Source organism: Eptatretus burgeri, chromosome 11 (genome assembly GCF_056783735.1).
Source record: "Eptatretus burgeri isolate ZD-2024b chromosome 11, Ebu_testis_v1, whole genome shotgun sequence".
NCBI lineage: Eukaryota > Metazoa > Chordata > Myxini > Myxiniformes > Myxinidae > Eptatretus > Eptatretus burgeri.
This window is the reverse complement of record NC_140971.1, coordinates 10643669-10658998: the sequence shown is the minus strand read 5'-3', so window position 1 is coordinate 10658998 and position 15330 is coordinate 10643669. Positions and strand designations below refer to the sequence as shown.

At 44.9% G+C, this 15330-nt stretch overlaps 1 protein-coding gene across 3 annotated transcripts in view; it reads right to left on the bottom strand.

Moving 5' to 3' along the window:
• LOC147016492 (NEDD4-like E3 ubiquitin-protein ligase WWP1) overlaps nucleotides 1-15330 on the bottom strand; it is an 88168-nt gene that overhangs the window by 27043 nt on the left and 45795 nt on the right. For all 3 annotated transcript variants that reach the window (XM_085845184.1, XM_085845185.1, XM_085845183.1), the window contains exons 11-15: nucleotides 15123-15168; nucleotides 12561-12645; nucleotides 9975-10106; nucleotides 9655-9727; nucleotides 3031-3102 (exon numbers count right to left, since the gene is read on the bottom strand). In XM_085845184.1, coding sequence (XP_085701310.1) covers nucleotides 3031-3102; nucleotides 9655-9727; nucleotides 9975-10106; nucleotides 12561-12645; nucleotides 15123-15168 — 408 coding nt within the window. The remainder of the gene's footprint in view (nucleotides 1-3030; nucleotides 3103-9654; nucleotides 9728-9974; nucleotides 10107-12560; nucleotides 12646-15122; nucleotides 15169-15330) is intronic.

The following is a 15330-nucleotide window of genomic DNA, read 5'->3' as shown; positions in this document are numbered from 1 at the left end:
GGCCTACAAGTTACTCAACATCACTGCATTGCACAAACATAGTGTAAAAATCGATCCCTTTAACTAAAGACCTATCAGCTTACTTGTAATCATCAGCAAGGTCATGTAAATACATCATCGCAGTTGACATCAAATCCTTCTTAATCTCCAATGGTCTGATCACAGACCGTCAGTTCGGATTGAGACCCAGCCACTCTACGCGGGACCCTGGACATGCTTTGCTCTCTCTACAACGGATGGAGGCCCTCAATCTCAGACATGAGTTCTTCTACTCTCATTGCCAACAGGTGGCTCTCAACAGGATCCGTTCATCTCCTCTTGTTGTCAAGGCTGGAGTCCACCAAGGCAGTTTCTTGGGTCCATGTCATATTCATCGAATGGTCTCTCTGACTCTCTGGAGAATCCTCTATCTTTTTGGTGAAGATTCCACCCTCTGCAGTAGCATCCCTCATCCTTCATATAAGCAGGCAGCAGCCTCTGCCCTCTTTGCAGACCTTGATAAAACCAAGACCTGGTTCAACACTTGGAATAAGTCTTTCAATCCTGACAAATCCAACACTCTCACTGTGTCTCCAAAAATAACTGCTCACAAACCCTCCCACATACTTCCTTAACAATCCTCTTGAAGGAGTTCAGTCACTCAAGCTTTTGGGTCTCACTAACAGCCATAATCTTTCTTGGGCAAACCACATCTCCAAGTTGGCCTCCTTGTGGTTTTCCCAAGAGTTGGCCTTATTAGAAGTCGTTTTGCTCAATCACTAACTACAAAGTCAGTCGATGACTGGGCATCCCCGTCTCCTTACCCCCGTCTACACCAAAATCCTTCCTTGACACATCTGAACTTTTATCTGTGTAATTTTTTTTATCTCTACAGCTTTATGGAGTGCTGCTCTCACCTTTGGGCTGGTGCCCCTGCCTCACACCTTCATCAGCTTAATGCCATAGAAACCAAGGCCTTCAAGATCATTGTTATCTGCCACAATGAATCTGAGGTAATGGGCCTATTACTTTCACATCGCCGACAAGTTGGTGGTCTCTTGGTCTTCCACCACCTCCTTTCTGGTCTTGCACCCTCTGTGCTTTCCATGCTCAGGTTTCTGCAGGGTGCACACGGTCTTCCAGTAACCCCCTTCTGGTGAAACCCCCAAATTTCAGACGAACTGCTCACTTCCAGTCATTCATTCCTTTTTCACCCCCCCTCCCCCACCCTCGTCTGTGGAACCAACTTATTCTGTCTCTTCAACCTCATTCTTTGCTCCCAGGCTTCAAATTCAGCTGTTCACCACCCTCTCATATCATCCATCTCACCAACTCACCCTCCACATATATATATATATATATATATATATATATATATATATATATATATATATATATATATATATATATATATATATTTTAATTTTACTGTTTTTTTTTTACTTTTACATTTCCACTTCTTCCCGTTTTCCCTTCCATTTCTGTGACAGAGTATGCGGCTGTATCTATCACCCCCCCACCCCTGTATCTTCCTCCCCTTGGTCTCATTCCCCCCCCCTTCCCACCCCACCATGTCCTTTATTCCTCCAACTCTCTCTCTCTCTCTCTTTTTTTTTGTTCCTCTACTCTGCAATTGGTGTGTACCCCCACCCCTTCTTTCCACTGATCTTTTAGTTCTGTTCTGTCCTGGTCCATTGTGTGTTCTAGCTCCTTCACGAGCCTCAACTTTGTATACCAATTTTTTTAACCAGTATTATCCAATTACTATGGAGATAAGTAATTTAAATTTACAACATACATAAACAGGTAGCTCATCCACAAGCCTCAAACATGGATACAAAAAGTACCCTTTGATACCTCTTTTTAAAATCCAGCGTAAAATGTACTCAGTGACTAGGGCTTGAAATCATGAGGTATAGCAAAAAAATAAAAATAAAAACAATGTCACCCGCAGGGTGACCCGTATCTTGCCAAAAGGTGACCACGTGTAACTTCTTTAAGGTCACACTGAGGTGAACAGAGCTGCTATCCACCAGGAGCGACTCCTTGAGGAATTTCTGCCTACGAGAGATTCCGATGAGAATCGTTCTACAGAGTAACCATGAAAAATATGCGTTTGCCTCATAACGTCACCAAATGACGTCATAATGTCTCAAGCTTGACATATCTAGAAAGCACTCATCGAGGTGTTCAATTTGAGGTGCTACACAATATGGTTCCTAAAACTTGAAAATTTGACCTTGGGGTCAAATATGTTTGACCTGAGGCGCTAACCATGAAGGTCAAGGCCAATCGCCACCAAAAATTAATCAGCTGAGCGCCAGACCATGAACTATATTCCCATGAAGTTTGAAGACGATCAGATCAAAATTACTCAAAAAATAAGGGTTTCGTTGACTCCCCTGATTTGCAACAAAGTGACCTTGACCTTTGACCTTGACCTTCAAATTTTTGTGCACTGAAAGGGACCTCTATAGGCCTCTGATATGCGAAGTTACAAAAATTTCCAATGATAACTGTGCTCTGCAGAATTTTTTTATACGTGATTACAGACAAACAAAAAAAAAAAACATACAATCTGACCAACATATCTTGCAAAAACTTCGTTTTGTCAAGATAAAAATCAAAAGAGCATGACAACGAGCAATAGGTTCACAGCCTCACAGGGGATCGAAACGGAACAGGGAGACAAACACATCACATGTAAAGTAGGTGATTGGCAGAAATGAAAGGAGGGGAAGGGGGTTAGCAAGAGGACAAATGGAAGCGGTGGGTACGGGGGAAAGCATGAGGCGAAGAGTGGCAGCAATCTTGAAATACTGGAGGGGGAAGGAGGTGAAACGCAACAGATTCAGGTCGGTCGGTTGCACAGACGAAGAAAGAGGGATGAAGGGATGGAGGTGAGTGTTCAGCTTGGAATCGAGGAGATGTGAAAAGCAGGTGCGAGATTCTGGGAGAACACGTGTGACCTGGGCGGACCTGGGGCGGGACTTGAGCGAAGGAACGTGGAGGGAAACGGGACAGAATTCGTTTTCAAAAATCAGAACTAACCTGAGTAAATGAATCCTCAAATAGAGTTTGCCTTGTAACACTGATCTTCACGTGGCTTGGCAGCGCATTTGACTGGCGGGAGAGATAGGAATGGTTTAGATTCTGCACAGCACAATTGGCGACGTAATCCACCACCTAATTAGCAACGCGCTGTTATGTCATCAGCAAAGTATCATCACTCATCAACAACAATACAATTACATCAATGTCAGAACTGCAGGCCTGGTGATGGCATAACGGTTAAGGTGGCTGTCTTAAGATATTAAGGTCTTAGGTTCAAGCCAATGTCTTCCATTGAATGAACACCAGGTTGGTTGACTCAGCTTGTCATCCTTCTGAGGTCGGCAAAATGAGTACCAGCTTACTACTAACAAGGGGCACAGAAAATGACGCAGCCAACCACCACAGGCCGCATACAAATAAATAAAGTAAACAGAGCTGCCATGCAGTTTTGAAAAGAATCCCAGAGATCAGATTTATCTCATGAAGATCCGACAGCCACCATCGAGCAAATTCCGGAATTACATGATTGCATCATCACGTGGGGTGAGGCGGGGGGGGGGTAGATTCATGAAGGACGCTGGTGGGATCCTTCGTAATTCATTAAATCGACAAATTCCAGAGATGGGCGAAGAGCACCATGCTCCAAGAAGTGAAGTCATCGTGAACTCCGAGTGAAACATTTTGTCAATCTTTTGTGAAATCTCCTCATTTAGTCGGAATTAAAAACAGATCTTCACCGAGAACACGAGTGCACAATGGTATTTGAGATTTTCTACGTGGTGCTTGAACTCAAGCAATTGCCGAACAGAACGACGTGCCATGTTTGAATGGGAGTATTTTAAACACAGTATAAAGGCAATCGTTACACGACCCCTTTAATGCAATGATGAATTGAGCTGGAAGCTTTATGGCCCCTTTGAATGTCCAGGCGGGTTGGAAAAGTCCACATTAAATGAATCGGTACCAAACCGACTATGGCTAAAGACCCAGTCACACCTTGACGTTTTAGCCAGCTTATGCCGATTTTTGGAAAATTTGTCTAAAACGCTGGTACACGTCGAATACGTTATGGGTAAGTTTTGATAACATTGAGAGCACGCTGAAAAACACTGCCATACGTCGTTGTACGCTGGCTTTAAACGTTGTACTTTTCGGTTGTCCTCAAATTTTCCATGCTTGAAATTTTAAGACTTATGCCAGCGTATGACTCACACGTTCCGCATAACGCTGGCCATAAGTTGTGGGCACGTCACGCGATCATTGACACACGTTACTTGTGAGTTACTCACAAGTCGAAACACGTCGAGGTAATGTTTAGCGTACCCGAAACTTATTTCTAACCAATGAGTAACGTGTTGTACACACGATATGCGATCGGTGACACACATCGACACACGTTACTTGTAAGGTGCTAATAAGTCGAAACACGTCAAGGTAATGTTTAGCGTCAGTGTTCCAGACTCCCTGTTTTTTTTTTTAGTTTTATCTTTTCTTCCTTCGGTATGATGGTAATTTTGACACTTCGATTTCTAGTGCGGTTATAATATAATATAATTAATAGGCTGCCGCTCAACGATTTAAATCATAACCGCACTGTACACTGAACACCGTCATACCGAAGAAAAAAAAAACCGGGAGTCTGGAACACTGACGCTAACCATTACCTCGACGTGTTTTGACTTATGAGTACCTTACAAGTAACGTGTGTGGATGTGTGTCACCGATCGCATATCGTGTGTACAACTTATTCCCATCGCATGCGGAGCGTGCGTCATAAAATTTTCAACATGTTCAAAATTACAAGACGTACTCCACTTACTACGACGTATGATAGCGTACTTTAGCGTTCTATTCACGCATACCAAACTTACCCATACCGTATTCGACGTGCGCCAGCGTTTTAGACGCATTTTTCAGAGGTCGGCATTCGCTGGCAAGATCGCCAAGGTGTGACTGCGATGTTGACACTTCCATTTCTGCGGCGGTTATGATTTGAATCGTTGTGCGGCAGCCTTTTCATAACCTACGCCACGTCATCGTCGGCGATGCGTGCAGCGCGCTATGCCTAAGTTAGACTATCGTTGGGCAGAGGTTGGGAAGGCCGACAACAGGTTCAGCATTCGTTGGTATAAGTTATCTATAACACAACGAAACGTTCTGTGTCCGTTACTAATACGTTATGCATAAGACCAAGTCGTTATGAATACGTCCGAATCTTTTAAAAAAAACATCAAAAGTTCAACGTAAGCCAGCGTTTTACATACATTTTAATACGTTGCCATCGCTGGCTAAAACGTCAAGGTGTGACTGGGCCTTAAGAGCCGAATGCCTTGTTGGGATTAGTTGCGTCACTTACTGGTATGGAGGCCGATGTGTGAGGAATCTGTGAGGGGGTAGAGCATCACCTGTCCTCAAGTGATTCTCATCCTGCTTACAGGGGAATTCGTACATTGCGTTCATCCAAGCCCATCCCTCGGTGCACTGCAGTTAGAGCAGAGGGTGGTAGGCTCTTGACAGAAGAGTCTGAAGTGAAGGCCCTCTGGGCTGTTTACTTTGAGCGGTTGTACCAGGGTGATCCACCAGCTGTCAAGTTGGATGTCAGGGGTGTGACTATCCTGATTGCTGACCCTCCAATAAACCGTGGTCCACCTTCGGTTGGGAATCACAGACTGCAGTGAACTGGTTGAAATGGGGTAAAGCTCCTGGGATCTGTGGCATCCATGTTGAACTTCTCAAGGCTGGTGGAACTACTGTACTCACGTCGTTGCATGCAGTTCTGTGCTCTGCCTGGAACACAGGCATCATCCCAACTGACTGGAAGAGGGGCCTTGTTGTCCCTCTCTGGAAAGGGAAGGGTGATCGCCAAGACTGCAACAACTACCGAGGGGTGACGCTGCTCTCAGTGCCGGGCAAGGTCTTTGCTCGGATAAATCTTGAGAGGGTTTGCCACCATATGCTTGAGCACCAGCGTCCACAGTCAGGCTTTACACCAAAGAGGTCAACGATTGACCGCGTCCTTGCTCTGCGGCTCCTCACTGAACGCAGACGAGAGTTTCGGCAGGGGCTGCTTGCAGCCTATGTTGACCTCTGTAAAGTGTTTGAATCAGTGAATCAGGATGCCCTCTGGAGGATACTTGGTCTTCGTGGGGTGCCACCAAAAGTCATCAATCTGATGTCTGAACTCTACTCTGGTACTGAAAGTGCTGTAAGATGTGGTGGTACCATCTCTGACTTATTTGCAGTTATTACTGGAGTTCATCAGGGGTGTGTACTGGCCCACACACTTTTCAGCACTTATAAGGATTGGATTATGGGGAGGATGTCAAAGAGATCAAGCTTTGGTGTATCATTTGGGAATGTCAAGATCTCTGACCTTGATTTCGCAGATGATGCAGTTATCTTTGCAGAGACTCTGGATATCCTCTATTTCTCTTTGCCGACGACTCCACCCTCTGCCGTACCATCTGTCATCCCTCAGACCGGCAAGCACCAGCTTCTTCGCTCACTGCAGATCTGGATAAAATCACAAACTGGTCCAACATGTGGAACATGTCTTTCAATCCAGACAAATCTCACACTCTCACTATGTCTCTTCGAAAGGACCGTTTACAAAACCCCCCCATCCACTTTCTCAACAATCCTCTGGAAGAAGTCTTTTCTTTCAAGCTTCTGGGTCTCACTATCTGCCATGACCTTTCCTGGGAAAGTCACATTTCCAACCTCGCCTCAAAAGCCAGTCGCCGACTGGGAATCCTCCGTCGTGCAAAGTCCTTCCTCGGCCCTCTTGAGCTCCTGACCACTTACAAAGCTTTTGTCCGTAGCCTGATGGAGTACTGCTCTCCCCTCTGGGCTGGTGCTCCTGCCTCCCACCTTTCTCGGCTTCATGCTGTCGAAACCAGGGCATTTAAGATCATCGGCATCTCCAGCAATGAAGCTGAGTCTTTGGGCCTCTCACTCAATCACCGCAGGTTGGTCGGTGGTCTTTCTGTCTTCTACCGATTCCTCTCCAGCCTTGCCCCCCTGCTCTCTCTGTGATTTGTCCCCACCACGTTTCCACAGGGCGCCCAAGGTCCGCCAACAACCCCCTTCTGGTAAAACTACCAAAATCACGAATCACTGCTCATCTTCACTCTTTCATTCCTCTTTTTTCCCGCCTTTGGAATAACCTTCCTCACTCTATTCTTTCCCATTCTTCCCTCCAGGCTTTCAAAACAGCTGTTCACCACCACCTCCTATCTTCCCCCATCCAAATCCTCGATCTTTTCTACCCCCGATAATCCACCCAAGCCCACTTCCTTCAATTCCCCTGCTTTCCTTCCTGAAAGTCCCTGAAATGTCCATCTTCTCTTCGCCATGTTCCCCGTCCCATCCCCATCCCTCTCCCTTCCACAGTTCACCTAATGTGTCTGTTCCCCACTGTCTTGTCCCTTCCACTCCCACCCCTCTTGTCTCATGCCCCCTTGCTGTGAGTTGTGTGTTAGCTCTCATACGAGCCTCGACCAAGGTATACAAAATATATATATATATATATATATATATATATATATATATATATATATATATATATATATATATATATATCCTTTTGGGGGCCTTCGAGATGCTGAATGAGGAGTCGGAGATACTGGGATTACAGGTTTCCTGGGTCAAAACTAAGATCAAGGCTTTCAATGACATCTTGGATGCTGCTGTCTTATCTGTACCTGTTGGTGGCGAGAATGTTGAAGTCACGGAGAGATTCATTTACCTTGGCAGTGATATTCATGTCTCTGCTGGCTGTGAGCCTGAGGTGAATAGACGTCTGGGTCGGGCCTGGTGTGTCATGGATTCACTGGATCATGGGGTGTGGCGCTGCCGGTACCTGTGCGGAAGGACGAAAGTCCAAGTCTTCAGGTCCTTGGTGCTTCCAGTCTTGCTCTATGGATGTGAGACTTGGACTCTGACCAGGGATCTAAGACGACGACTTAATTTCTTTGGCACCAGGTCTCTTCGGAGAATTCTTGGCGAACGCTGGTCGGACCTTGTGTCCAACGAGTGGTTGCTGAGAGAGACTGAATTGAGATTTGTTACCTGCATCGTCAGTGAGCATCAGCTGCAGCTGTATGGACATGTGGCTCATTTTCCTGATGCTGATCCTGCTCACCAGATTCTATCAGTGAGGGAGTCTCGTGAGTGGAGGAGGCCAATGGGCCAACCACATGCCTCGTGGTTGCAGCAGGTTCATCGGCATCTCAAGGAGATGAGGATGGGTCAAGGCAGATGCCTGGGCGATGACCAGATGGAGACCCCTGGAGCGGAAAGTGGACGCAGCAACATGCTACTCCGGCGCATGCTCCCGTACCTGACCTGACCTGAACTGGATCCCATTGTAAAACTGTGGCTCAAACAGAGGGTGATGTTTGGATTGTAATTATGGAATAATTCCAGCCAGAACATGTAGCAAATAGCAGGTATACATTAATGGTAACATTCCATCCTGGCTGTGTTGCCTCAACAAGAACAAGATATCTGCGATCACCAAGGGTAACCCCCTCCCCCCAGCATCCATGACCTTCACCCTTTAAGGATGGGCTCTAAACTCAACATCATGTCCCCATATACAATCTATCCATAAACTCAACATCATGAAAAATCAGAGGAAAATTATTCAAGTTCAAAAAGGTGCTTTTTGTCAATTGGGTAAGCCTGGTGTTGGCTTAGTGGTTCAGGTGGCGGCTTGGGATCCTAGGGTCCTGAGTTCAAGCCCCGTTGGCCGCTGAATTAATATACACCAGGAGGTTGACTCGGCCTGTCATCCTTCCGAGGTCAGCAAAAATGAGCGCCAGTGTACTGGTAAGGGGGACACTGCATCAGTGGCATTGCCGGGTCCCAATGAATGATGCAACCAGCAGCCACAGGCTGCACTGGATAGAGAGAGAGTTAATTAGGTTGGAATCCAAAAAAAAAAGGATGTCAAGGACACAAATCAAATATCAGGTGTACAACTTCAGTGCAGGTACACTGTTATGATGCAAAAACATCTTGGAAGGCCAAACAGTCTTTGACATTCCGCGTTGGCAAAATTGAGCGATGACAAAAAAAAAAAGTATTTCTTTTTTCAGACCGCCATTTGACCTTGACCGCAACATTTTTTTCAGACTGCAATTTGAACTCGATCTTTAACGTGGAGGGGTACAATGTAAATTGAGAATAAATGCGCCTTACTCTCGGCTATCTATAGAGGGCAATTTCGTTCCAATTGGGCAAACTTTGGTCGAGTTTTGATGAAAAAATGTTAAAATGTCTCATTAGGTCATGACGTAAAAAAAATATGTCAACCCCACGCACTTTTTATTCCCATTATTGATACAAAATTTCATTCTGAAAGTCCCAGCCGGCTCAGATGCAGCTCGGACATTGGCAGAAAGAAAAAAAAAAAACCTAAATGGTGGTTTCGTACACATAGAGTTCACTTCAAGGTGAATCTCATAAAATCAATCATACTGCATGTAGGATTTCAAACAAGATCCATTGTCCTTTGCGCATGAAAAGTTGCAAAAAAAATTAACATTCCTTTTAACTGATTGATAGTAAAACAAGTTCAGACATTACAACAGCCGTTTGCAAGCCGTGACAAGTTACCTGACACAAATAGCGAAACTGTCCCAGCTTCCACCGAAAGCTTCGCTCATAAGCAATGGGGCCTCCTTTCGCTCTGTGTAAACGTGATCACACGAAGGGCAACAAAAGTGAGCGAGAAAACAAGGGAGTGTGGTGGTGATGGTGGTGGTGGTGGTGGTGTTGCAGGTTTAAAGGTTTTGTGTATTTTTTTGTTTAGTAATATTTCAAACACTCATTTGTGTCTCTTTGCTATTCAAAAAAAAGTCCTGAAGTGCAACAAGGACAACAAGAAAAGCAACGCGATCGAAAACATTCTTATAAAATGCCGGAGAAGCACGTACCCGGCTGATTTGGCTCCTGGCCGGGGGTCTTGGAAGGTAGTAGAGCGGGTATTGTGGTCAACAAAGTAGCGAACACCCTCATTGGTGTACCTCATCTCCCACCCATCTGGCAGGGGCTCCTCGGTCAAAATGCTGTCAGGTGACGAGAGCAAAATGATTCATAGCGGCATGAGTCCTTTCCATAGCCATCTGCCATGTCCCATCATACGGCATATAACTGGAACTTCACACGCATTACGCACAAACTTCTCACCCATATCAAGTCTTTCAGGAACTACCTTGAAGGTTTGCTGACTTTCTACATCACTTAAGACCAACATCAGCAAGTTTAACCATTTTCAAAGTTGGCCTCCAAAGCTAGCCGTGTGACTGGGCAACCTGCATCGTACAAAGTCCTTCCTTGGAACACCTGGACTCCTGTCCACCAGCAAGGCCTTTTTCCTGCAGCTTCATGGAGTACTGCTCTCCCCTCTGGACTGTTTTCCCTGCCTCACATCTTGCTCAACTCGACAACATGGAAACCAAGGCCTTCAAGATTATTGTAATCTCCCGAAATGAAGCTGAGCCTATCACTTTCCCATCGCAGACAGGTCAGTGGTCTGTCTTCTACCTCCTCATTTATGGTCTTGCACACTCTGCTTTTTGCTTGCTCTATAGTCTCTCCCCTATCAGGTTTCTGCAGGACAAATACAGTCCACTATCAGATCACTGGTCACCTCCACTCATTTGTTCCTCTTTCATTCCCACCTGGATAACCAACTTCCACGTTCTCTTCCAGCTCATTCTTCCCTCCAAGTGTCCAAGACAGCTGTTCACCAGCATTTCAGATCATCCCCCATCCAAAACCATGATCTTTTCTACTCCCTTACCCCAGCCCCCCCACCCCCCAAGCAAGCCAACCTCCTTCCAAATTTCTAGTTTTTACTTCCTGAAAGTTTCCTTCTGTATCCATCTTGCCCACCATATGCATCCTCCATTACCCCTTGTCCCCCCCAACACCCAATATTTGTCCAAGTCTCTCTATTTTGTCCCTCAATCATGCTGTTGGTGTCCCCCTCCAACCCTCTAACCACCCCCCCCCCGCTGTTCTTTTGCTCAGTTTCATCCTGATCCGTTCAGTGGTCTACCTCTTCCACGAGCCTCGACTCCATATATATTACAAAAAAAAAAAAATAAAATAAAACTTATCGAATGGCGAATGCAGTTATATTTTCTTACTTTCCTGAAATACTTTTACCAACAAATAATTTTTTCCCCCATTCTAAGTCAGCAGGGAATGGTCAAAAGCAAGCATATCAGAACATCGTTCAAAGAGGACAAATCAGCATACTTTTATCCTCGACTCATTTAACGACTGCAATTGTCACATCATTTGAGCCAAAGTAGGAAACAGGCCAAACAATTAGATACAATAACTAGAAGGGCACTCAGTGGAGCGCATACCTCCGCCACGTCATGCCTGATCCACGAGAACATATCGGGCCCAATAGATTTTTGAAATATCAAGCTCTACAGGACTATATCGTTTCTGGCCCGATCTCTCAATGGTGAAGAATCACTTAAAAAATTAAATAATTCTCGTATCCAGATCCAGATTCGGATCTTCACCAAAATCTAATCAATTCGTCCTTGTCGCACGCCCATGTCCACCAAGTTTAATCTGAATCCGTCCACAACTTTTTGAGACATCGTGCTATATATAAGTTTAGCCCTATCTCTCAATGGTGAAGAATCACTGAAAACATTCTCTTAGTCAGATCCGGATCCGGATCTTCACCAAAATCTAATCAGTTCGTCCTTGTCACACACCCAACCCGTCCACAACTTTTTGAGATATCCTGCACACATACAGACAAACAAACAGAAAGACAGAGGGGTGACAACATAACCTTCACCTTCGGTGGCGGATGTAAAAATAGGGGCAATACCCCTGGGAACTCACCTGGTGTGGGTGGATAAGAAAACCAGGGAACCACTGGTAGGTGTAATTGACCCATGTAATATGAAATGGAGAAGCAAGTAAATACCTTTGGATTTTTTTTAATCCTGTGAACAAACTAGTTTCTGAGAAGATAGCAAATATCTATTTTAGGGAGCAACCCCCCCACACCCCTGTACAACCCCTTAGACCCCACTTTTTCTCATGCCGTGAGCAAACTTTGGTACAGCACGGGTGCCGAAGGTTGAGGTCAAGTTTCATCAAAATCATTTGTGTAGTTTCAGAGAAGAAGTTGCAAGTATTTGTGGATGGACGGACAGACGGACGACGCGCCAATCCATAAGCTCCCCAGAACTACATTCCAGGTGAGCTAAAAATGAAAGACCAAATACTGCATTGGAGTAAGTAGGAGACCCTTCCTCGAGAGATTTTGAGTTTCACAATTAACAGTGAAGATCGACACATGGAAATGGAAATGGAGAAGGAAAAACGTGGGACAATAATGAGGATAATATTCAAACAGAATCCAGAGGAATTGGAGGTATCCTTATCTCCGGAGCATGAGGCAAATCTAAAGCACCAGACGTCTTTTCAGGAGGATTCTAGGTCCCACCTAATAAAGAAAGAAACAAAATGCATAGTCTCACCCTTGGGTGCGAGGATCTTCCCATTGGGTGGTGTGTGTATTGTGGTTAACAAAGTACACACGTCCGCTCTGCTCTATTCGCTTTTCTTAAGTTGGGATGATTGGGGGAAGGAAGGAAGATGCAACAAATACAGAAAACATTTAATGATCACGAAGCAATTTCATCCAATAAACCATTGCATGAATACCAGGACGAGGTTGTACGATGGTGTTTAAGTAATACAAAGTGTAGAAAAGAGAAGGGAGGGAGTGAAGGGATCAAAAACTGCTATCTTAGTGGACTAAATGCGTCGATAGCTCCTCAAACATGACACTGCATGAGCTGGTGAAGTTTTTGAGACGAGAAGTGAATCCATAACATCAGGATTTCATATCCAAGGGAGTTTTTTTTCTTTTTAAACGCAACAATAGTGAAATTGTTTACAAAATAGTACACAAAACATACATGTACTTCTCTAAAATTGGGCAGGTATGTGCTACCTGTATTGGCATCCAAAAATACCAAAATCAGACAGGCTAAAGCTGGACAGTACTTTTACTCCCATCGAGAAATTTAGGGTTCCAAGTTAAAAACACATCGCAGAATAAAGAAAAATTTTGCCAATACCAATCTCAAAACACGATCTACATACCACCATCAATTCAGGGGTGCAAATTAACGGCCACCGGTCGCCAATGGTGCCTAAATTTGTGCTGGGCGGGTACACAATACTGCCTTACCTGCCCGGCTGGCGAATCCCGGTGATTCCTGTTATTTTGTACAATTTGTACTAGCTTCTCTACTAGAACTACTGTTTTTGTCCGGAGAAATCACCGGTAATTCTGCGGCGGCCATTTTGTCTGTTTACATCTGGTTCCAAATCACGCGTGATTGCGCGAGATTTGACGGTTTGGACACATTTTCTCATGCCCAGGTTGGTTAAATGAGTGAATTTGGGTGAATGAGTGAGTTTCATGGGTGAGGTAGGGCGAATGAGTGAGTTTGATGAGGCTTTTGGGTTAATGAGTGAATTAGATGAATGAGTGAGTTTGATGGGTGAGGTTGTGTTAATGAATGAGTTTGATGGGTGAGGTTAGGTGGATGAGTGAGTTTATATGTCATGTTGGGTGGACGAGTAGTACCCCCCCCATCGTCCATCAGCCACAACTACCCCCACAAAAATGCCCCCCCAGCACTACTCACAACCCCCCTGCCCCCCCCATCACCCACACAAAAAAGGTCCCCCCATCACCCACAACCTCCTCCTCCCTGCATCATCCCCCACCCCACGCATCAAACTCACTCATCCATCCATCCAACTCACTCATCCACCCAACCTCCTCCATCAAACTCACTCATTCTGCAAACCTCCTCCATTAAACTCACTCATCAAATTCATTCATCCACCCAACCTCCTCCATCAAACTCACTCATTCACCAAATCTCCTCCATTAAACTCACTCATCCAACCAACCTCACTCATCAAATTCACTCATCCAACCAACCTCATCCATCAAACTCACTCATCCAACCAACCTCACTCATCAAATTCATTCATCCACCCAACCTCGTCCATCAAACTCACTCATCAAATTCATTCATCCACCCAACCTCGTCCATCAAACTCACTCATCCAACCAACCTCACTCATCAAACTCACTCATGAGAGTATATTAAAAGTGTTTGACATCAAATTTGTGACTTTTGTCTTTATTTTATCGGACCGGTAGAAATTCTGCTGCGCCGCCAACTTTTTATAGTCACCTGCCCTGCTGGCCGGTGGATAAAAATGTTAATTTGCACCCCTGCAATTATTTATGTACTTACACTAAAAACACCCACTCCCTTCGGGAGCAGCCTGTGGGGGAGATGGGGCAAATATATTTTGTGCCGTGGCTAATAATCCCCAGTCTGCAGCAGGGGTCAGTAAACCACTTGCACTGTGGCACGTGTAAAACTAAAATCGTACGTCGTTCCCGCAGGGTTGGGGTGTGGGGGGGGGGGGTTGTGCCTGGAACCTGACTTTGGGTACTACCAAAACACATGCAAAATCTGGTGGACATCGCCCCAGCCCTGTTTTTCTCTATTATTTTCAGACTAGACAGAGTCATCATCAGCGACAGCGTCGACATAAATTCCACACCACCGTGGCTCCCACAGCATGCAGCACATGCAATGTCAATAGCAGTCAACATATCAATAACAAGACACAATTCCATCTCTCTCCCGTATTTGGAGGGAATAACCCCCATTAAAAACAAACAAACCACATACACACACACAAACAAACAAACAAACAAACAACCAGACCCTTCTCAGATTAATCTATCGTACGATGTCAGAAATAGAGTGATGAGACAACAGTTTGGGGAGATCTACAATTTTCAATTATGTGCAAGATAGTTCATGATAACATGACCATGCTCACTACGACACTACCATTGTGTAAAAGAAGTTTGTTCTGCAAGCTTAGGTCATTTCTTGATGTGTGAAGTGTTGATCTCCGGTCATAATACTGTGATTTCAAACAATTTTATAGGATGATGTCAGCAAGCTATGAAGCGACAAACATGAGCTTCCTACCCCAGCCTTGAGGAAGCGATCCAAGGGGGTCATTTTCACCTGGCGTCTGTGGGACAACAACATAATCATGATAATTGAAGTGTGACACTGTCAAACTCCAAAAAATATAGTCAGTCTATCTCTAGCCTCTTCATTCTTAACAATATGCTCAGCTCAAGCTTGTTGAAGGTGAAGTTGTAACACGACTCTACCAACAGTGACTGTGATC